We start from the raw sequence: 21,538 nt of genomic DNA on the forward strand, positions 1-21,538 counted from the left end.
TTGTATAAATATATATTGTAACTAACTATGTACTATATTATAATATATGTCGCTGTCATCGTATTTATATTGGCACTGCTGGTGTAGTGGTATCATGCAAGATTCCCATTCTTGCGACCCGGGTTCGATTCCCGGGCAGTGCACTTTTTTCCTCTACATCGCCTAATTTTTAACCATGTGTTATTTATTACATGCTGCCCATGAATATTCTGATAACGTTTTATCTACTAAATATTACCTGCAAGGTCTTCTGGTCTGCAATGACTTTAAAATAGCCCCACCTTGTCCCCAATTAAAAATAATTGCATCTTACATTACTACATGCAAAGTAATCCAACACAGCCAACTACAGCATTAGTGGTGTTAAATAATGATATCACTATTGCAATTGCCTGTTCATTTTCTAGTTACATAATACTGAAATTAGAATTATAGATATAGCTTTATCAGCCATTGATAACCCCCCATAATTTTTCCTACAGCACTGAGAAACCATATTTTACAAAGGACAGGTTTCTGAAATTCTGGATGTCAGATGTCAATCTGCCCCACACAGATATATCCCTTTTAGATTCATCCAAGCAGTGATGAGACTGGAGAACATAAATATGAGAATACCTTAAAAGGATTAAATACATTTCTTGTTCTCCTTTTTCCCTCTTCCACAACCTCAAATGTTGGTGTATAACAGACACTGAAATAAACAGAAAAATATGCTAATGAAGACCTTAAAATTTCTGGAGCACGATTAAGTGCAATTGTGTAGTCATGTGCACAGTTTTGTATTCAAGTGTCTAGAAGGATTAGAGAATGATACAGTTGATACCAGAGCTAATGGAATGTTATTGTTATTACCATTTTAACTGATGTTCTATTCATAAAAAAACAATGTTTATGGTTTATGGAAAAATAAAGATATAATAATTGTGATCATTTATTTCACTTCCATTTTACTTAAAAAAGATTAACATGAAGATACATAAATGCAGTGCTAAGCAGCACAAGCTGTTTAGTGTAAGTAAATTCACAAGACATGACACTAACATTGTCATTGTAATTACTACTCAACATCATTCTGTAACTGCTGGAAAAATAGGCATAGACGAAGTGCACGTTAAATCACATACAATGGGTAAAAATAATTGAGAAACCAAACAAATTATGCAATGAAGGCAACACATTTTCAAGATTCTGAATGCATCTCCACCTCATCTAGAAATGTTCTGACAAATGATGCCGCAAAATGCAACATTTTATCAACTGAAATCTGTAACTGACACACGTCAAAAAGCAGTTTCTTTAAAATACTTATGTTGCGTAGAGTCTGCTGTTTTAAAGGCTCCTGTAAACAAAGATATCATATTTCAGAAGAAACACAAATGTCTACAAATTTCCTTCATACACAAAAAGAATGCATTGTACAGTATGGTAAATAAAATGTTGATTCAAGAAAATATTCTAAAAATAATAATTTAAACATAAAATATTACGAACTTTACAGATACTAATGTAGAATTTCATGAGAAAAATCTTCAATTAGGCACATGCTCAATATGACTACAGTTTTTTCAACAAATTCTTGGAGATGTGGACCAAAGTTTGTAAAGATGTCATCAGAAATCTTCCTGCATATGGATGTGATGTCTGTAAGATTACCTGTTTTCTTTTGGAAATGACTTCTTTTTCATTAAACCTCACAAGAACAAGCCACATGTTCTAAAACCTGGACTGACTGGTGGCTAAAAATATCCAGGCATGACACTTGGAATTAGAATCTAATGACATGTCATCAGAAACCTTCCTGCACATGGTTGAGAACAGTTTGCATAAAATCCAACAACATAATAGCAATGTGTCGTGTGGCACCACCTTTCAATTATACAAAGATCTTACTAGAAACTGAGAAATGATGTTACTGACATTACAAGGTTAGGAAGGACTAGACTAAGATGGTTTACCATTTCTTGCAGGTTCTCATCCCATTTAACATCTGAAAGCTTGCAGAAGCAGTCAATAATGCTCACTTTAAAGTTACATAGTTCCTGAAGACCTTTAACTAGATTTATGAATGTTCTGAAAAAAAGACAGACATTCTTTTAACACTTTGACCCTGATATTATCTTCAGTTTATATATATGCATAAAAACACATCACCAGATATAAATATTTCACAGCCTGATAGGTATCCCCACTGGGATACAAATGAGTGATTGCCACATGAGTAATAATGAAGTAGTAAATATTTTAATTTTGAGGGGAAGAAAAAACACTTTTTGAATAGATATGTGGGCTTCAGAAAAGAAACAAATTTTCTGGGCTAATTTCTGTCTTCTTTACATGAGGACAGTTTCTATTCCATAACTTTAGGGTTAGCTGTTTAAAAGATATGTACAATTGTTCATAAGGATGTGTGGAATTTAAAAGCCTGGAATTAAAATTGTCCAGAAAGGGATTCACTGGCTATTTAAATTGTGTACCATACAGAACAATAACACTTGCTTAACTGCAAACATCCTTAACTAAGGTTAAATAGTGTATTTTCTTTTGTGGGTTATGTAATGACATCAGAAGCTAAAACTAGAGTATTGATGAAGGAATGGTTAATGAATAATGAAGTGGAAAGGACACGATCATGGCCTAATTTAAGGTACTATCCAAGCATTCGCTGGAGGAACTAAGGGAAACCATGAAAACCTCATGCAGTAGATTTGAATCTGGGCTCTCCAGAATATGAAGAAGAAGACAGCAGGTTCAAACCTTAAACGAGAAACTATGGGAGGACTGTGAATGATAAACAGAGACACATGTGAAAGGAAACAGTTGTCATCTATTTCAAGGTACTATCCAAAAATTTGACTTGTGACACTGAAGAAACAAACAAAAATCTCTATCTGGGTAGCTGGGACAGTGGATCTGTAAAATATGACAGATCATTACTAACCACAAAGCTGCAAAATTTGGCCCATGGTAAGAATTAGGATACAGGGGAGTAATTAATATGAGCTTGGAGAATCTATGGTAAATACCTGTGTAGATGAACTGGAATATGAATGGATTCTTCCTTGGGAGCATTCTGCAGCAAGTGAAGGATCACATGTTTCTTACACAATATGATCGCCAGATCAGTGTTCATTCTTTTTACCACACTAATGCTGTCAGCTGAAGAAACAGAATACTACTAAATACAATGCTAGTTCTTAGTTTCTCAATCTCTTCCATATGGGAACACTAAAATATACTTCAATATACGAGGCGCGTCCTCAAAGTAAGTTTCCCTGGGGCCGTTTACAGAAACAAAACACAATTTCATGGAAATATTTATTGCAACAGATACAGCAAGTGTCCAGCTATTTTTCAACATATTCGCCACCGGAATTGAGACATTGGTCATACCGTGGGACCAACTTTTGAATACCTGTGTCGTAGAAGTCTGCCGCCTGGGATTGGAACCACTGTGTGACAACCATCTCCGCCTCTCTGTCATTCTCAAAACGCTGACGCTGACCGGACAGGAATTCCTTGAGGTGTAGGAAAAGATGGAAATCACTGGGAGCGAGGTCCGGGCTGTAGGGTGAATGATTAAACACCTCCCAGCTGAACTCCTGCAGGAGACTTGCTGTCCGTCGAGCCGTGTGCGGCCTAGCGTTATCACTGACCGCACTTCACAGTCGGCGGGAGCTGGAATAAGAACCTCCATCTTCAACAGCTGCAACGATGCTAATGTGAGAACGCGGGAAGTTCCGTTAGTGCATGCGCCATGCTACGTCATTGTTCTATCACGTACGCACAGTCGCTTCGCGCAATATAAGGTTTGCTAGCTGTGGGACGAGTGGGAAACTTACTTTGAGGACGTGCCTCGTATCAAGGGAAATGACAAGTGTTAACTGTGGGCATATACAAGGGCATAAAAAAGACACAGTAGTTTATAAATTCCTATATTTACTGGTGAAATGCACTGATATTAATAAATTTGGTGTCAGAGAACACATAACAGTTGAAAGCTTCAGATTTAAGTAAAAAAACATATTCAGTATTTCAGCAGAATAATTCAAACTTTCTTCTTGTAATTTCACAACTACCTTACTCTTGTTCTGGACCCTTATCCAAGATATGAATGCACGAATGCAGCATGCAAACAGTGGGTATCCCTAAGAATGAAAACCACTTTATAATAAAACTAGGAAACTAAACATCCTGGATATCGATTAGAGATGAAAGTATCATGAAAATGTTTGCTCATGAAATAAAGAACTGCATTTGTCATATGTGGTCTTACCCCATCTTTCTAAAAAACGTTGATTCCATATTCACTACTATGCCTTGAAGAGTTGGACAAAGTGGTCTTGAGGGAGTTCAGCATTAACTGTATCATTCACTGAGAATGATCCAACAACTCCATCAAATAAAACACTGTGAATATTCAAGAATGCAGAAGCATCTCCATGACTGTGTGGTGATTTTCAGTGTAGCATACAAGCATATTCTGTTTATTTATGGCCTGTTTAGGTGGAAGTATACTTCATCACTGTACCATACGTGATGAATAAATGTTGGACTGTCATCATACTAATAACAAAGTGATTCAAGAAAGATAACTCACCTATCTTTGTCACCACCAATCAACTGTTCCATCTGAATATCACAGGGATATTCCTGTGCCCCATGTCCTTAGTCTGCCTAATGCCATAAAATCGATGAGCATCCTAACCCTTCTCATTCCAATCCTAAAGATGGAGGTAACATGTTCCTCCAAAATATTAGTATACAATCAGAAAACTACATGGCACAACCCAAAATACCAAAATACAAAGTTATGGATCTACGTTGTAAGGATGAGTGATGGAGCAAACTCACTTACGACTGTATCTATTGGTTGACTTTGCAGAAGTGAGCATTTGGATTCTATATTCAGTGACTTGGTTTATAGGCATTCAATCAAAGACTTAAAGGTGTCCTCAGAACTGTATGTATAAAGTTTATTTTTAGCCTTACCACACATCTTGAGAAAGAACCTGTTTCTGGCACTAAGATACTGGATATTTTTCTCATGCTCCAGTTTTCTGATTTTCTTCTTCAAAGCACAAATATCCTCCATTATGATCAGTGAATTTTCTGTAGCATGTTTCATAACCTGACAAATAAAGATGCCTTCATCAATATGAATCATACTGACAATAATTATATTACACACTACTCTAGAAAAGAGAACAGGTTCTAAAAATATGCATAGTTAAGTGCATTATTGGGTGTCAAAGCCAAATTTAACTGTTTCCAACATCAAAATCAATCCTCACCCAACAGACAGCATCCTAAGCCATTTTAAACATATCAACAGAGAACTACTGCAACTGGTGCAAGGAAGAAGTGCTGTGGAATGCAAAACAGAATGTTACAACTTAACCTAAAAAAAAAGAACCCTGACCTAATACCTGCCCAGGTGGATGCTGTCTGCAGTACATCAACCTTACTTAGCCTGAAGTTAAAGCCGAAGTCAATTTTTATGTGTTTAATGCAACAAACATACACCTTATTGAAGTACGTGAGTAAGTTCCCCTTACAATCTGCTTTGGTAACAAATTATTACGAAAATCAACTTACCTTAAATTTCCTTTCGGCAACATTTAATTTTGATGGGCTTCCCGCGGATTGTGCTTGAATTATATTATATTCCTTGGCTAGTGACCAAAATACATTTTCTGGTACATTAAAGCTCATACTCGTTAACAGTAGTTCCCACAACAAATTATACCGACGCTTAAAACCGCCCTCAACTTTGATTCTGACCTTCAATCAACCATAGCGCCAACCGTCATGACATGTGCTAAACCAGGATACGCAACATTAGAAATCGAAATTTAACATGGCATTAACGTTTTGTACCAAAATACTCATTCGATCTAACTTTATTAATCTGGGGCTTCTTAAGTTCCAACACTAAACATGTTTGTCATCTACGTTTTAGTAATTTCACCTTAGAAATCTTCATTATGACTAGTTCACGTAACTGTTACGTAAACCGTCCACTATGTATTTCAGCTATTTCACAGCAACGTACCATGTAATGTGCCATAACTGCAAGGAATACTTGTATTTCTTGTATAAAATCGGCTAGCGCCATCAAAATGTTTAAAGTAATTGCAATTAGTTTGAATCATTTAAAGTAAAGTACCAATCTGCATTAATCAATTTCCCTTTGTAAAATTTGGTATTGTATTCGTGGCAAGTCTGACCAATTAATCGAATGTTGTTTATAGCAGTAAAATAAGATGGTAATTAAAATGGTGAATTGTATTTAATAATGTACTCGTCATGGTTGAGTAATTTCAGGGTGTATTGTGACAATTTATCAGTTTATTATATTTGTACGATTTTATTGTCATTCTTGGCTGTTTTCTTGACATGGTGGCTGCAAGACACTGAACGAAAATATATATCTGATACAAACTATGTAGGTCATGCACTTTCTTTTGGATTAGCCATGCTTTACTGTACTATGAACTATCAAGACAGTAAATCAGTAACATGAGGAAAAGGCCAATTTTTATATTTAAAGAAGTCCGGTATTTGAAGCCTGCCATTTATGAATTGATATTCACATGGTAACAGGGAGAAGTTTAATTTCACCTTATAAGCCATATAAATAGTTGGTTATATGGTTGACATTCTCAGACCCATAACATTTAAAGTATGTCATTGCTAGGGGCAAGACAGCACAATGAAATGGGGAAAAAATTTCAAAATAAAACCCCAGGTGCCCAAAGAAGCCAGAACTCATGCCAACAAGATGATAAGCCATAGGGCAAGTCATGTGTCACATTAAGTAATGCAAGGGTAAAATTAGCAGCCTATAGTAGTGATTTAATTCTACTGGTGTCTTAAAAATATGACCCTCTTGACCACAGGGTTTTCTAACAAATTTTTTCACAAAATGTGACATACCAGTGACACCTTTTATAATAAACTATATCACTGTTCATTTGTTAAATTGCTGCTGCCTTAATACTTGTCATTATTTTTACTGCATTTCTTCAACTCACTTTTAATATTAATATTTGCTCTGTCATTATGTGTTCCTTAATATTAACAAATTACATTTTTCTGTGAACTGAAAATTCCTTATTCCAATTCCAGAGCAATGAGCAAGCAAATGATCTACTGGAAATGTCCAACAATGAAAGCATCTTATCACAGATTAAGATGTCCAGACAGAAAGCCATCGTTGAACAACTGTCTGCTGGCCTAACAGAGGAACAGCTACAGCAGGAAAAGGAGTAAACACAACTTTCACATCTCTATTTACTCACTAAGAATTCCAAAGATCTCAAAATACTGAGCTTAAAAATAACATTGTTAAGTGCATTATAGGCCATTCCCACTTCCCACTGCCCACATAGCTTGAAGATTGCATGATCTTAGGCCCAGTGGCTACTGGGATTGCAGGTTCAGCTCGAACCCAGGGCATGAATATTTGTTTGCACTGCTTATCTCTGCCTGTCATTCAGGAGTTTTATACTGCCACCCCCAAAGATGGACCACAACTTGAGTTTCCTGGGAAATGATTCCCAGATTTATAACAGAGGTCAAGGCTTAATGATTCAACTCTCATAACAAAGGGTGAAACATGAAATCAGTAAAAGCAAAGCAAAGCTGTCCCACTATACACCATGTAGGCACTTGGGGAGGGGGAGATAGGGGGTATAGCTCCTACTCATTCTTGACCTCGGCACTAGATGGGGATGAGTGGTCAGCATCACGCCCCAGCCATCCTTTACCCCCAGAAAATGTCCCCAGTACCCATTGGATAGGAGGCTGGGTGGGTCCCAGAATCAGTCTGGACACAGAGGCTAGAGGAAAAGTCCTCTGCCCCCATTCGGGATCGAACCCTGGTTGCCCAGTCTGTAGCCAGTTACTATACTGACAGTTGTGCCAGCTCAGAAATCAGTATTCTAATAAAATACTGGCATAAATAATGTTACATTAGAACAGTTCAGAAAATATAGGTAGCACTGATTTTACCTCCTTGACCTCAACAGAAGGCAATTGCTGGCTTCATACACATGGAAGTTGTCTCTTCCACCATGAAGTCACAAAATGTGTTGCTGTAAGTCTCAGTCCCTTGTAAAGAATTAACTTCTATCTGTGTGAAAATAAACAAAATTACATCTACTTATATTTCTGTGAAAGAAGCATTGTCATCATAAAACAATTCTTCAGAATAAGTACTCAATCTAGAAGAAGAGTATGAAAAAATCATTGGCCAAATTTTTAATAAAACCATGCATATGGGTCATGGTTTTTGACCAGAGACATTGCAAAATCAGTGTAATGGCACCATGTAACAAGAAGTAAGATTTCCCAAACAATATACATTATCAACATTAACTATTAATTCAAGGTTAGATTCAAAGCATGTTCCAGCCTCACACCAACTGATTCTTGGGCTTACTAACCTAACATCACTGTTATCCATTCCACTAGTGTCAGCTATCTTATGACAAAAGATGTTCCTATTCTCTACCCTCCTGTAAGTACCACTGCTTATCTGTATCCACTCATTTATTACACCATCCCCATTCCCCACTTAATCACTCCATTTTGTTAGTAACCTCCTTATTGATAATTTATTTTATATCTTGTCATATGGCCCCCTTTTAAAGTTTCTCACATAGATGGACTGTATAATATGAATCCTGAAAAAATGGCTGGAGGGGTTCTAGAGAATCTCTGATAGGCAGAATATGCCACCAACATATAGAATGTTCAAAAAGCCTGGAACCAGTACCTAGTTTTTGTATTAAGGCATTGTTGAACAATCTCTGCATCATTAGAAAAATGTATTTTGTTATTCACTTCTGTATGAATGACAGCTGAAACCACAAACAAATATTAGATGAATGTAATGAAAGTCACCCTGAAAGAACCCAAGACTAGAAATGTTGAAAAATTTTAAAGAAATTAGCTGTGGGTCATTCTACCACTTTAGAAGTAGGCATTTAAATTATCATAGCAGGTTTGCAAAGTTATAATTAATATTGAAGCTAAAGAAGTATGGAAGTCTGTCAATGCAGACATGCTAAGAATTCAAAAGAACATGTTGTGACATCTGCAAACATGCCTTGAAATGCAGATGGTGGAAATATTGAAGAAAATACTACAAAATAAAATGTTTTTCTTTGGTTCCAGACGTTCTGGGCATTCTGTATACAGAACTGCTTCTAAGAGTAGACGCAATCTTCATAAATTATCAAAATCTAATATGTATTCATATTCTGGCTGAACTCTTGCAGGACAGAGAGGAAACAACTGGAAGCCATTTTTCAGTTGCTGAAGGAACAAGAGGACAAGTTCCACGTAAATTCTATGGAAGAACTGGAGGATCAGCTTCGACTATACCGCAGATGACCACATGACGCAGTTCCTGCAATACAACAATAATTTAAAAAATATATTTCTACAATATAAAAACAATAAAACTAATACAAATATTTTAAAATGATACAAGTCTAGTTGGTTTCAAAATGGAGCAGGAATTACAGAATACACAGAATTGATGTCAGTTCTCTGGAATGTAACCCAAGACTACATTCAAAATCCAGCCACAATACAAGACATGGAAGAAAAAAATGTAACATACAAACTTTAGATTTTATACTTCTCTTTGTTAATGAGACCAAAAATATTCATACATTAATTTGTATGTTAGGTCCATATTAAGAATTTGTGAAGAGTGGAGTTTTTTTAGTTGAAACAGTCAATGGAAGAAACAATATAAGTAAATTTTCATAAACTTATTGGAAATAAATAAAAACTACATTTATAAAAATGTGTTTTATCTGCATTCACAATAAATATAATATATAAATAGTTGAATTCATACTGTGCAATTTTTGTACAGAAACATCTGGAATAGTTTGCTAAAAGAAATACTAACAAAAACACTTTGGAACTTTACTCATGTGTGCACAAAATCCTTTATAACTGATATTCTGCTACTTTAAAATAGAGAACACAAGTAGTACAGGTAAGGCAAAGACAATTTTGGCAGTTACCTTTACTGCTTCTACCATCATTGCCATAAGACATGGCAGATGAGAGGTGATACACATCACTTAGAAAGGGATGGAACTATAAGGTTAGGATGTTGCAGTAATGCTTGTTCACATTCCAACACAACATTGAAAAACAGTACGATATTTGGAACTGGCAACATGCTCATTATTACACTTTTGTCCACTTCACATGTGAAGCATCTTAAAAACTGTATCCATCTTGTCCTTGCAAAATCTGGTCACAGGGTACTTGTCCTTGAATTTGTATGCATTGTTTGTATGAGGTGTACAAAGTGAACTCACAATGGGAAGGTCATGTTTCTCCATGCACATTTTATCTCTTAAATTACTGACTTATTTCTGATGAAACGAGATCATCAGCCAACTTCCCCTTGTTTAGTTCTCAGTTTCTGTAGTATTAACCCCATTACATCTATGTCAAATTCTTTTCATTTAAGGGGTTTGTCAATGTTAGGGGTAGGAGGCAATACACTGATATATTTTATGATTATTTACTGCATTTGTTAAGTACATTTAAATTGACAACATTATATGAAAAATAAATGCATTTTATTGTCTATTATTCTTCATTCTGATTAATCATCCTAATAAATAAGTGAAGGGTACCGCTGCAATTATAAACCTGATATTTATGGTGTGTTCTGTTGTCAGTTTTGGCTACTATAAACTTTCATCAAAGTTTTTTTAAGAACTTCTGCCAAGTCATTATATGAAATAAAATATAAAGAATTACCTGCTGTTCATCAGTTGAGCTATTCTGTTTGATGACCAAACAGGTCAATTGTGATGGCACTCAGAAACACAGGAATTGAATGTTGGTGCTTCAAATGCAGATTGATAAATTGTTCAAGTGTGGCAGAGTATGGTGTCTCAAGCAACTCTGGGTTGCCATCTGCAAGCTGAAAACAGAGAGCAGAAGAAATATGATTTCTTGACTGATGGGTTTAACACTTTTATGATCATGATGAAGACCTAATCCAAGTGTGGATACTGTCTCTCACATTATACCTTCCAGATTTACGTCATTGGAAAGAAGTCCATATGCCATTCTGATACAGGTATGGAGATGAAAAACAAATCAATTTTCTGCTTTTATTCTTCTGATCATCCTCCTCCTCATCAGGGATCAAACCAAGGTCATCCAGTCCGTACCCAGTCACAATACTGACTTAGCTATGCCAACTCATTCACCATTATGACATGATATAAACTAACCTCCACTTAAGATAAGGATATCTTGGTTCTTATACAAACCTTAAACAATAGGTAGTCATCCTGAGACTCAGCATACATGCTTGAGAGACGGTAGAGACTGGATTTGATGCGATCAATCTTGTATCCAAGCAGCATGTAGCAAACTTCTCGGTATTCCTGGCTTGTAGTTTTGAAAGCTTCTTTCAGCCTCTGTAGCTTTGTTTCATAAGACTTGACTTGTTCTTGTAACTCTACAACATATAAATCAATAATATTACGCCTCATGAGAGACAAATAACTTGCTGAAGTACCAACAAACCTGCTACTATCAATATTATTTCTCTTCCCTAAATACATGCACCATGGAAAGAAGCAAAGCTCCATTTATTCCTTATGTTTTGGTCTAAGATTATTATTAAAAACTAATTTCTTCTATAGTGGACCATTCTATAACAAAGCCTTCCGTTTCAATGACTTTTAACCAATGAAGTTGTAAAGGGATTGTTCAGTAACATAATACACAAAGCCTTCACAATTCTTCTCTTCTTTCCCCATAAGTGTTCCTACCATGCATGTGTCCACTCTTTCCCATTCTCTTTTATGTCTTTCTTCACTTGGTATCTTTCCTTGTCCTCCATCTCCCTGGAATTATGTTAATTTTTATGTTCTTAAAAGGAGTACTATTGCCATTTGTGTTGATATTGACAATCTTATCTTGTATTTTTATTTTCAGATGTTATCAAATATTTTGGTTTCAGACATTATTATTTCCTGTTTGCTTAATGCCTTGTATGAATTCAATCTCTATTGCTTGTAACCAGCTTACATCACCATTAGAACACTTGAAATTTTCTGCTTCATATGTTAAAATAGGCAAGTAACGTGGTTTATATAACTAACTTGAATCTTTTGTAACGTTCACCATTTCCACATAAGTCTGGTAAAATTTCCTTGTTCTATGAATTGCCTTATTTTCATCTTGAACTTTTATATTTAATGAAATGTCATTTCCCAAAGCTTTCAACTTTTTCATATCCGTCACATAGTTTATTTAATTCCATTAGTACTGTTCCTCCGTAAACAAGTATATGTTACCTTGAACTTCTTGTGTGCTGGAAGCAGCAAGGCGCAAATTAACTTCCTGTGTCACATCTTGCATCTGTCCCCCCTCCAGCACTCGTACCCTCTCTTGAAGCCTATTACACTCCTGCTGTAGGTGTGTCAACTTGTCCTCACGCTGTGCTTCTACTGTTGCTGCAGGATTCATCCTACAACATGCAAAACCATTGAATGACAAAGATACTTTATTAGGCCCATCCCCTAACCTAATCATCTTATCAAATATCCAAAGGATTTAATGTTTCTGGGTGAATTCTGAGTCACAAACGGCCAAAGCACCTAATCTGTGACAGATGAAGAAAAGTAACCAACTACTTGGTCAATTATCATAACAAAAGTTATATATGTGTGCACCATTTGAAACCATGTATGGATTCTCAATGTGTTCTTTGCAATCTTACATTTCTATATGTAGAGGCTCAGTGTTCATATACAGCAGATAAATATGTACTGTTGACAACTATTTTTACTCATACATTATCAAGCATTCTGGTGTAGAGGTAATACTCTAGATCTGTATTGAGGGGCGACCTGGTTTAATCTCAGATAGGTTACCAACTATTCAAACTGAGGTGTTCAGTCGGTTTCCTAATTCTCTCAAGGTAAAAGCCAAAACAGTACCTTGAAGTAGGCTATGAATGTCTTCCTCAAAATCCTTGCCCAATTACCATCCATGATCATCTAATTTATGTTATATAATCTCTGCAGCTGAAACAATGTTGTACTTGACCAAATACACATCACATAAAAAATGTTTCCAACAAAACATATAAATTGCAATAGTATATGTAGCATTTGAGGTTTTCACAGCGGTGAGTATGAAGATTTTTGTCTTCTGAGTTGTTGCGCTGTGTAGTCTGGTCGATGTTTACCAATGTTTCAGAGGTCATACTGCCTCGTCATCAGGGCGATGAATATGCCAATTGGGTGGGTGGAGCTAGGTTATAGGAGCCGGACCGTGAATGGAGTAGCCTGCCCCGAGCCAATGGGAGCAGGTGTCAAATCAGGTGTGTGGGCGAGTATGAGAGAGGGGGGTCAAAGTACAGCAATAGTATATGTTTCATATCACATACATTTTTTTGTATGATGAGCCATCTGTAAATTTGGTTTCAGCTTATATAAAGTATAAGGCTACACTGAACTGATACAAAGTAAAACAGAATATCCATTTTTATATAGGCTTCTTATATGAAATTTAACTGATTTATTTCTTTATAGTTTATTTAATGATGTTTTTTTCAGTAGCTCAGACTATATAGTGTCAAATGAGAGGATGATAGTGAATAATGAATTAGAAAGGATGTGGAAGAAACAAGGTCATGGCCTAATTTAACACACAATCTGGCATTTTCCTGAAGGAACTGTGGGGGGGGGGGGGGGGGGGGGGGGGAGAGAGAGAGATCAGGATAGCTGGTATCCAGATCGAGATTTGAACCCAGGCCATCCAGAATATGAAGCAAGAGTGTTAACCATTTGACCATGACATTCAATCAAAATTTAACTGATAATATCGCATGGAGAATAAGGGTATTCACTGTTATCTTACCTAATGTGCAAAACTTTGGACTTCATGGGATTGAAATCACCCTTAAGGGCCCTGTATTCCAGCTCCACCTCCAGCTCATCCCTACGTTTCATCAGCTGTTCCTTTTCTTGCTGCAGCGTGTTTCTCTCTTCTTCCAACTTGTAGATTCTCTCACTGAACTGAATACCTCCTGAAAATTTTGAAAATTTCACATTACAATATCAGATTTGGCAGTAACACTCTGAAGACTTAAGAAGGATTAAGTAAATAAAGACCCATTTCACTATTAACTATTTTCTTCCAAAGTACCTGACAAGGTCATACACAACAGGTTAAACCATCATATGCACAATAATAACATATTGGTTCCAGAATAATTTGGCTTCAGACAAGGGATATACACTGAAAATATTGTCATCAAGCTTTCAGACAGTGTATGAAAACCTATTAACCAAATGAATGCATATTAGAGGCATATTCTGTGAATTAGCAAAAGCAAATCGTAAATTGTTGCTAGCTAAATTATATTTTTATGACATCCAAGCAAGACCCTCAACTGGCTCAGATCCCATCTCACATGTTTAAAAAATATATATATATATATATATATTTTTTTTTTTTTTAAAGTAGAACCACCAAATATGAACCAGAATTTTTGTTGAATTTGGGATCAGTAAAACACATAGTTCCCCAAGGGTCAATTTTAGCACCTTGGCTTCTCATAAATTTCAAATTACCTTCCTCCAAAAAATAAACACCCTATCAGAGCCCATTACATTCACTTATAGTGGCCTTGACCTGTAACTCTGATGAGGAAAACAATAAATGCAAAAACAATTTTGGCAGAGAAATGTATAGAAAGTGACTTAAAAAAATATAGAAGAGATAACATGGAAATAGATTATGACAGCACATGGATAAACTGGCTCAGGGTTTAATACAATACCAGCCTTTAAAATCAGAAGTGTTAAACCTACCAGTTCTAGCACCAGACACTTAGTTAACCAATCAGAATGCAATTGTAATGATGAATATGTCTACCTGAACCTTTCACTGCTTTTTCAAGATCTGCCTCCAATTTCATAACCAGGTCACGGTATCCATCAACTGTCTTTTCCAATGCTTCTACTCGAGACCTCTGTTGCTGCTGCTGTGAATTCAACAATGCTGATGAAGAAGTCACGGTCAGTTCCTTCTCATACATATCCAATTGTGACCGATAACTGTCCCTCTCCTGAAACAACATATATTAAACTAATTATTTTTTAAGCATAAAAAGATACATTTGAAGTAGCTTGTATGTAGTTAGTAACACTTAAGTTTAAGTACAGTTTGCATTTAAAATCAGTAAGTGGCCTCAGGACAAATATTGTACGTCATCAGTAAAAGTGAGACACACTGTAAACAATTTTGTGAGGAGAATTGGTACTGTCAAGTATGATATCGTATGTCTTTAATCTCTTAATATACTGACACGAGTGCTTGCATATTAGACACACTGTAGATTGTATGTTATATTACCTCAACTAGTATATACTGCAGCATTTTTTCAAAGAAGCTAGCAGATGCAGGTAAATAATAAGTACCAAACTGCCTATGTATGGATGTGTTCACATTATATAAATCAGGAAGTTGAGAACAGTATTCTATATATAATGACTTACACGTGAGACTAACAGCAGCCTCTTCTGTAGGCGCTTGATAAGCTTACTCTGGTCATCATTTGTAACTTGCAATCTCTCTATCTGCTTTGTTGCTTTATCCAGCTCCATCTCAACTTTGGATTTGGCTTGTTGGGCTGTCTTCAGCCTATATCACACATAAAGCTTTTGGCATAACGTAAATTTAAGTTATTTCAACAATACAAAAATCAGTGTTTCAATAATGTTTGAAGTTTTGCTGTCCATCCTGAGAACCAAATGAAACCCAAAAAGTGATTATGTGAGTGACATGCCAAGTAACTGAACATTAAGGTAGGAGATATCCATGCTTGCCACCACCAAATAACTTATGAATCAATCAACCAGGCCCTCTAAATTATGACAAGTCTGCCAACTCTATGGACTGACCGAATGCCAAGGTCTCCTAAGTCTGCAGTGAGTTGAAGTTCCTTCTGCTGCAAAGTTTCAATCCTCATCCTAAGGAATTCTGGACCTGCCATGGCTTTCTCTGGTGGAACTCCAAGGCAGTGATCACGAGCAAGTTGTCGCCAGTGTTCAAGCATAGACTCCAAGTGTCCCTGAGAGGCATCAAGCTGCGCTAATTTCTGTTCCCGTAGCTCAAACCCTGCCTGGCGTGATCGAAGATCTACAACTTCTTCCTCCAGTACAAGCTTGTTGCGGACCGCATCTCTAAAATAATCATTACACTTATTCTCAATCCATATTACCTAAGTACTGTAATTGATGCAACATTTTCAGTTCCCGTTTTAGAGACCAAGCGTACCAAGTTTTGACAAAGTGCCTTTCTCTTGCTGTGGTTGAGTATATTAAATTACAATTTTGAGGGCTATTGTGCATAGTTACTCTAACCTATACTATCTTAAACTTATTTATTACATTTAGACGGTTCCTCGGGTAGCAAACAAGAAGTAGCCACTAAAGGAAACTGAGCACTGGACTAGCAAATTATGGGCTGGAAATTATATATAAAATAAAAGCTACCATCTACACAACCTTTGTTATTAAAACATTCATGCTATATGTTTCTGACTTATAAGGTCATCTTCAGGTGTCCAACTTAAATACGATGAAGAACCACCTGTTACTATAAATTGCATGCTCAATGAGAGCTTTAAGGCAGATATGTAGCATGAATATTATACCAATAAAGGTCACATAGACAGCAGTTTTATGTGTGCATAAACTATACACCATAATGCAGTCTCTGAACATGGCCAATGAATGTTTGATTTCTGGTAGAGGTAGGTTTTTATCTTCGCAGTCACATCCAGTAGAGCTCTCATATCTTCTCAGCCTCCTATCAAATGAGTAACCTATGGCTCCTTCTCCAGGAGTAAAGTGGTCACTGTGAAAAATTGACAACTCACTTCCATCTAATGGCAAAATTAAGTGTATGTGGGGTGTTATGTCAATTATATATTCCCTCACAACATGGTGTTTAGGCATGGGCAACTTCACTTACTTACTACTATGATACATCTTGTTCAATGCTACATAACCTCTGCACCTAATAAAATGCCATTAAACATATCACAAATAAAACCTAAGGTTCCTATTCTCGTCTCGGAGTGAAGCCACCTCACGCTCCAGGTCAGGAAGTCGCATGAGATTATGATGCTGTTTTTCAAGCAGTTCTCTTGTCTCTTCCCCTTTGTCCTGCTCAAGTTTCAGCTCCTGAAAGGAAGATGAAGTGACCAAACTTGATAATAAAACAAACTCAAATCTTAATCTAAAACAGAAATGGTCATAGAAACAAGAAGGTAAGAGAGACTGTTTCTATATCATAGTGTCAATTTAGATCATTTTTGATGAACAGTGTGCACTACATCAGAGTATTTGCCTGAATATAATGCACACTCCTGTTTTTAAAGATTAAAATGATGAAACATTTCCTTACACATCAGTTCAAAAATAATTTAATAAACAATTTCAAAATGCAATTAAGTACTAATAATGGAGTACAACACTTTTCAAAATCTTTCTTTCAATCTTCTATGTGCCAATTTTACAAAATGTACAAACATCACAAGTACAGATGTCAAACTTATGGAAACAATATGGTAAACATAGGATTCTTTTGCAAGTTTCCAAAACTGAGAACATCTAACAAACAACCTTTGGGAGAATAGACTAGGTACTGTCCACAGATGACGAGAAAATTCCAGCAAGGGGAAGTCGTTCCTGGTCGGTGCGGGGGGAATGTTACTTATCAGCTGGACTAGAGGGCTGCTATTGGTGGGAAGTGTGATATGTCAGAGTTTTACGCTACTGCACACAGACTGAAAACATCAAGCCATTAAGAGTAGCGTGAAGTGAGTGCACCTCTAATGTGTTCTGCGGGTGTTGCGATAATATTCTAGATTAAATCGCTGTGCCTCTGTGAGATAATTTTAAAGCTGTACCCATTAAAACACATGAAAGATTGTTGTCTGTTGTTCGTTCAGTGGTTGTGGAACGAATGCTTTTAGGATGGGTCGTCACTCAGCGCGAAATCTTGCGTATGCGCATTTAACGAATTCCTAGCAGGGATTTTCTCCTGGTCTGCGGACTGTAGACACCATGTGAGAGAAGATAAACAGAAGTTACAGCAACACAAGAAGAATGCTTATGGGAGGAATGAGAGGAACAAAGGTGGAGCAGTCAATGTATGACGATTATGTTGAAGAATAGTTACAAATGTACCTTAATCTTTTGTTGAGCCTGAGTACAGCAGTGTTCAACAAGTTCCAATTGATATTTCAGGTTTGAAACATCGACTACTTTCTCCTCAAGTAATTTGATGTGGTCTTTGAGTGATGCTACCTCTTCATTAGAAAGTTTTAACTCCCCCTCCAATTCTGATATTCGGCGTACTCCAGCTGCACATTTCTTATGGGTAAGCTCTACCTGAATCATAATGGTAATGGTAACATGTTATAGCTATAGCTACCTTAGTTAAACATCTGCTCGAATTTCAAGCATAAATACAATAACTGTTATTTAATATTAATTTCATCATTTCAGAGGGGAGTAATGTGCATAAACCAGAGGCGAATCTTACTGTTCAAATGAAATTTTAATTCCTGTCTCAGACCATGATGTTAGACTTGATGCATGGTATAGTTCTACCAGCTGTAATTTCTGGGTTCCAAAGGATGGTAATTTGTTTCTGCGACTCAATACACATGGTGGTTGATGTTGTTATTGTTACTAATATCATCACTATTATTATAATCAATGTTATTACCATTACCATCACAACCATACTGTGAATCATACTGCAGCAAAATGGTGATGTTCAATCATTTAAACAAATCATTATCTACATTACTGATTCATCAATCAGCTGTATTATTACCTATTACATTGTATGTCCATTTATTTGGCATTGCTTAACTCTTTAAAGCCCAGTGATAACTTTATGTACGACAAGCTTAAACAATTAACAACTGTGCATTATGCCCATAAAATGTACTTGTTTTTCTCATATGAGTCTCAGAATAAACAGCAATTATTTCCCTAAACAGCATTAAACAACTCCTCTTTAAAACAGAGATTGATGAAGTTTTCAACAATAATTATGTAAACTCTGACATCCATTTCATCCCAATACACCAATATGTCCACTCCTGATCATCAAATATTAAACACAACAGTCACTAACCTACCTGTTTAAACCGGTCATCCAAATGAGTATATTCTTCCTGAAGTCGAAGGATCTTCTTCTCAAGCTTACATTTACTAGATTCAGTGGACTGTCTATACTGAGAGAATTCATCTCTACTCTCTACCTCTCGCTTACGTAAAGTAGCAATCTGACCTTCCAACATCCTGATCTATAAAAACAATGTTACTACTGTAATAAGATACAAATTGAAAACTAGTATAAATGCATAAACTGTGTTCAAGAAAGATCTACTGAAGTAAACTCAAAAGGTAAAGTTGTTGTAATCCAAGACACATGTAATATTCAATGAACAAATAAAAATTACACCATAAGAGTGGTGATATAATATAGCAACTAAGAGATAAATAGTTCAAATTATTTCAGAGAGATGTCCAACACAGGATATATCTCAATGAAATTACAAATTTGTGATATGAAGAACATACAATTGTTCATTATCTTGCAACATGATACGAATTGGCAGTAAATAAAAATCAAGGCAAATATGGTTAGTAAAATTGAAAGGAATGTCTACTATAAAAACTTGTAATTTTCGTAGTCTTCAAAAAATGACGTCATCAACAATGTCACCTTATATTTGTTTATACTCAAACAAATATAAGGTATACATATATATACTTAAACAAATGACTTGAGTAAGACACTAAACTAACCCCCCTTCTTACTCAAGATTTTAAAATGCAACCAACCCGCCCGAAGGGGAGGGGGGTTGGTTTGTTGGTTGTGTTTTAAAAACTTGACCAACCCCCCCAAAGGGGGGGGTTGGTCAAGTGTTTTAACCCCCTATTTGGGGGGGTTGGTTTAGTTTCTTACTCAAGATTTTAAAAACTTGACCAACCCCCTGAGGAGCTCTGAAAGGAGCGCTCTGCTCTTGTATTTATAAAACATGTGACCCAGGGAGTATTTTCATTCATGTTAACTGAGTAATAATGGCTGGAAAGTCATCAAAATTTGTCCTAGAAAAAAGAGTGAAACTTTTCACTATTGTTAAACAAAGCAAGTACACTGAATAGTCATGAAATTACACCTACCAATAATTGAACAGTACTGTACATCAGTCTCCAAGAGTTTCCTGTATTTTTACAAACTAAACAACACCTATGGATCAATACTAATTAACCTATGCATTTGGAGAGGGGAGAAAAACTGCAGATACCTACACAGTAGACATTTATTTCAAAAATGTCCTTGTAGATGAATGTCTTCTGGGATTTCGCACCATGCAGTCTGATAGAAGTTCACTGATATTTCGGTGGTGCTTGTTGCTTCCATTGCCAGATTGATGCAAAGCACATTTAAAACAGCAGTAAACTTTAACCAGACTACATTCAAAACTTACTATTTCTCTGTCCCGCTCCCGTTGCTTTAAAAAGCTTGTTTTCTCATTGTCAAACACTAATTCCAGCTCCATCCTGACAGAATGCAATTTTTTTATTCGTTCCTCGAGACTGGCATTCAGGGCTTTTGCTTCTGCTAATTCTGCCTTCATTCGCCTTGTTTCCCATGGTGAAGCTGCAAGACACAGGAAGTTAATGCACAGGTATCTTGGCAATTGCACCAGAAAACAAATTACAAGCAACAGCAACCGAATGATTTTGTCACGCACATAAAAAATGTGGTAAAAATGCAGTGTATGTTTTGGGCCCATCACTATGCTACGTTACAATTATCTTTCATTGCACCAGAAATAAGGGTAATAATTTTGAACTATCACTGTACATTTGAAACACAATTTCAAACTTACCCAACACAGAAATATTTGAATCTTCAGCAGTATCGACGGAAACATTACTGTCAGTATGTTTCCGTTTTTTACTGTCATGAGATACAACACAATCGTCAAACTGTAATATTGTTGGTACTACCGCCATGTCAATGAAGTTAGGACGATTCACTGTCGGGTTACACTGCCTGAACTCATCCAACATCTTAATTACACAAGTAGGATCCTCTGTATCTTGACTTTCAAACATTCCGCATGCTATTGTAACGTAACTCCTCACACTCGAAACAAAGTGTACATGGGAAATACCGCATGAATAAAAATGGCTACCCTGATGCTATTCCATTCCAATATAGGGAAATTAAACAGCTCCGAAACGTTAACAATTTGCAAGATAGGACAATTTAATAGGACGATATCGCTCTTAGTTCTTCATGAAAATGAACTGTACCAAACCCCTTCCCAGTTCTTTATTTATACCACCACTACTGGAAACATATTAATGCACATAACGGTAATTTGGTTAAAATGCTGGGACTTTATCTTCTAACTGCTTGG

General features: G+C 36.2%; 3 protein-coding genes and 1 non-coding gene across 8 annotated transcripts; 2 read left to right on the top strand and 2 right to left on the bottom strand.

The window, feature by feature from the left end:
- Positions 1 to 72: 72 nt before the first annotated feature.
- On the top strand, positions 73 to 143 carry TRNAG-CCC (transfer RNA glycine (anticodon CCC)). Its single transcript has one exon. It is a non-coding gene; the product is annotated as a tRNA-Gly (tRNA).
- A 778-nt stretch (positions 144 to 921) lies between these two features.
- LOC110836049 (uncharacterized) lies at positions 922 to 6,236 on the bottom strand. Of its 2 annotated transcripts, XM_022076875.2 has the most exons (5): positions 5,599 to 6,125; positions 4,993 to 5,131; positions 3,027 to 3,159; positions 1,959 to 2,073; positions 922 to 1,342 (listed from the first exon to the last, which is right to left on the bottom strand). In XM_022076875.2, the coding sequence occupies exons 1-5, from the start codon at positions 5,713 to 5,715 to the stop codon at positions 1,184 to 1,186; spliced, it is 663 nt and encodes a 220-aa protein (XP_021932567.1). In that variant the 5' UTR covers positions 5,716 to 6,125; the 3' UTR covers positions 922 to 1,183. The 2 variants fall into 2 exon arrangements, with proteins under 2 accessions (XP_021932567.1, XP_087213718.1); XM_087357592.1 differs by lacking the exons at positions 922 to 1,342; positions 1,959 to 2,073; positions 3,027 to 3,159 and adding an exon at positions 3,179 to 3,678 and having other exon boundaries at positions 5,599 to 6,236.
- A 39-nt stretch (positions 6,237 to 6,275) lies between these two features.
- LOC110836053 (uncharacterized) lies at positions 6,276 to 10,627 on the top strand. The gene is made up of 3 exons (XM_022076880.2): positions 6,276 to 6,448; positions 7,132 to 7,271; positions 9,288 to 10,627. Exons 1-3 carry the CDS (start codon positions 6,299 to 6,301, stop codon positions 9,400 to 9,402), a joined length of 405 nt encoding a protein of 134 aa, XP_021932572.1. The 5' UTR covers positions 6,276 to 6,298; the 3' UTR covers positions 9,403 to 10,627.
- Positions 7,283 to 21,450, bottom strand: LOC110836044 (Mitotic arrest-deficient 1). Of its 4 annotated transcripts, none has more exons than XM_087357580.1 (13): positions 21,002 to 21,450; positions 20,597 to 20,769; positions 19,234 to 19,405; positions 18,273 to 18,472; positions 17,134 to 17,264; positions 15,978 to 16,259; positions 15,573 to 15,717; positions 14,956 to 15,142; positions 13,930 to 14,098; positions 12,360 to 12,532; positions 11,325 to 11,515; positions 10,804 to 10,969; positions 7,283 to 9,418 (listed from the first exon to the last, which is right to left on the bottom strand). In XM_087357580.1, the coding sequence occupies exons 1-12, from the start codon at positions 21,228 to 21,230 to the stop codon at positions 10,823 to 10,825; spliced, it is 2,199 nt and encodes a 732-aa protein (XP_087213706.1). In that variant the 5' UTR covers positions 21,231 to 21,450; the 3' UTR covers positions 7,283 to 9,418; positions 10,804 to 10,822. The 4 variants fall into 4 exon arrangements, with proteins under 4 accessions (XP_087213706.1, XP_087213705.1, XP_021932556.1 ...); XM_087357579.1 differs by having other exon boundaries at positions 14,950 to 15,142; positions 21,002 to 21,448; XM_022076864.2 differs by lacking the exon at positions 18,273 to 18,472 and having other exon boundaries at positions 14,950 to 15,142; positions 19,238 to 19,405.
- Between the last annotated feature and the right edge of the window lie 88 nt (positions 21,451 to 21,538).

This window comes from Zootermopsis nevadensis, unplaced genomic scaffold (genome assembly GCF_977971745.1).
Source record: "Zootermopsis nevadensis isolate Lab colony 2312 unplaced genomic scaffold, Znev_1.0 Znev_ptg000028l, whole genome shotgun sequence".
Lineage (NCBI taxonomy): Eukaryota > Metazoa > Arthropoda > Insecta > Blattodea > Termopsidae > Zootermopsis > Zootermopsis nevadensis.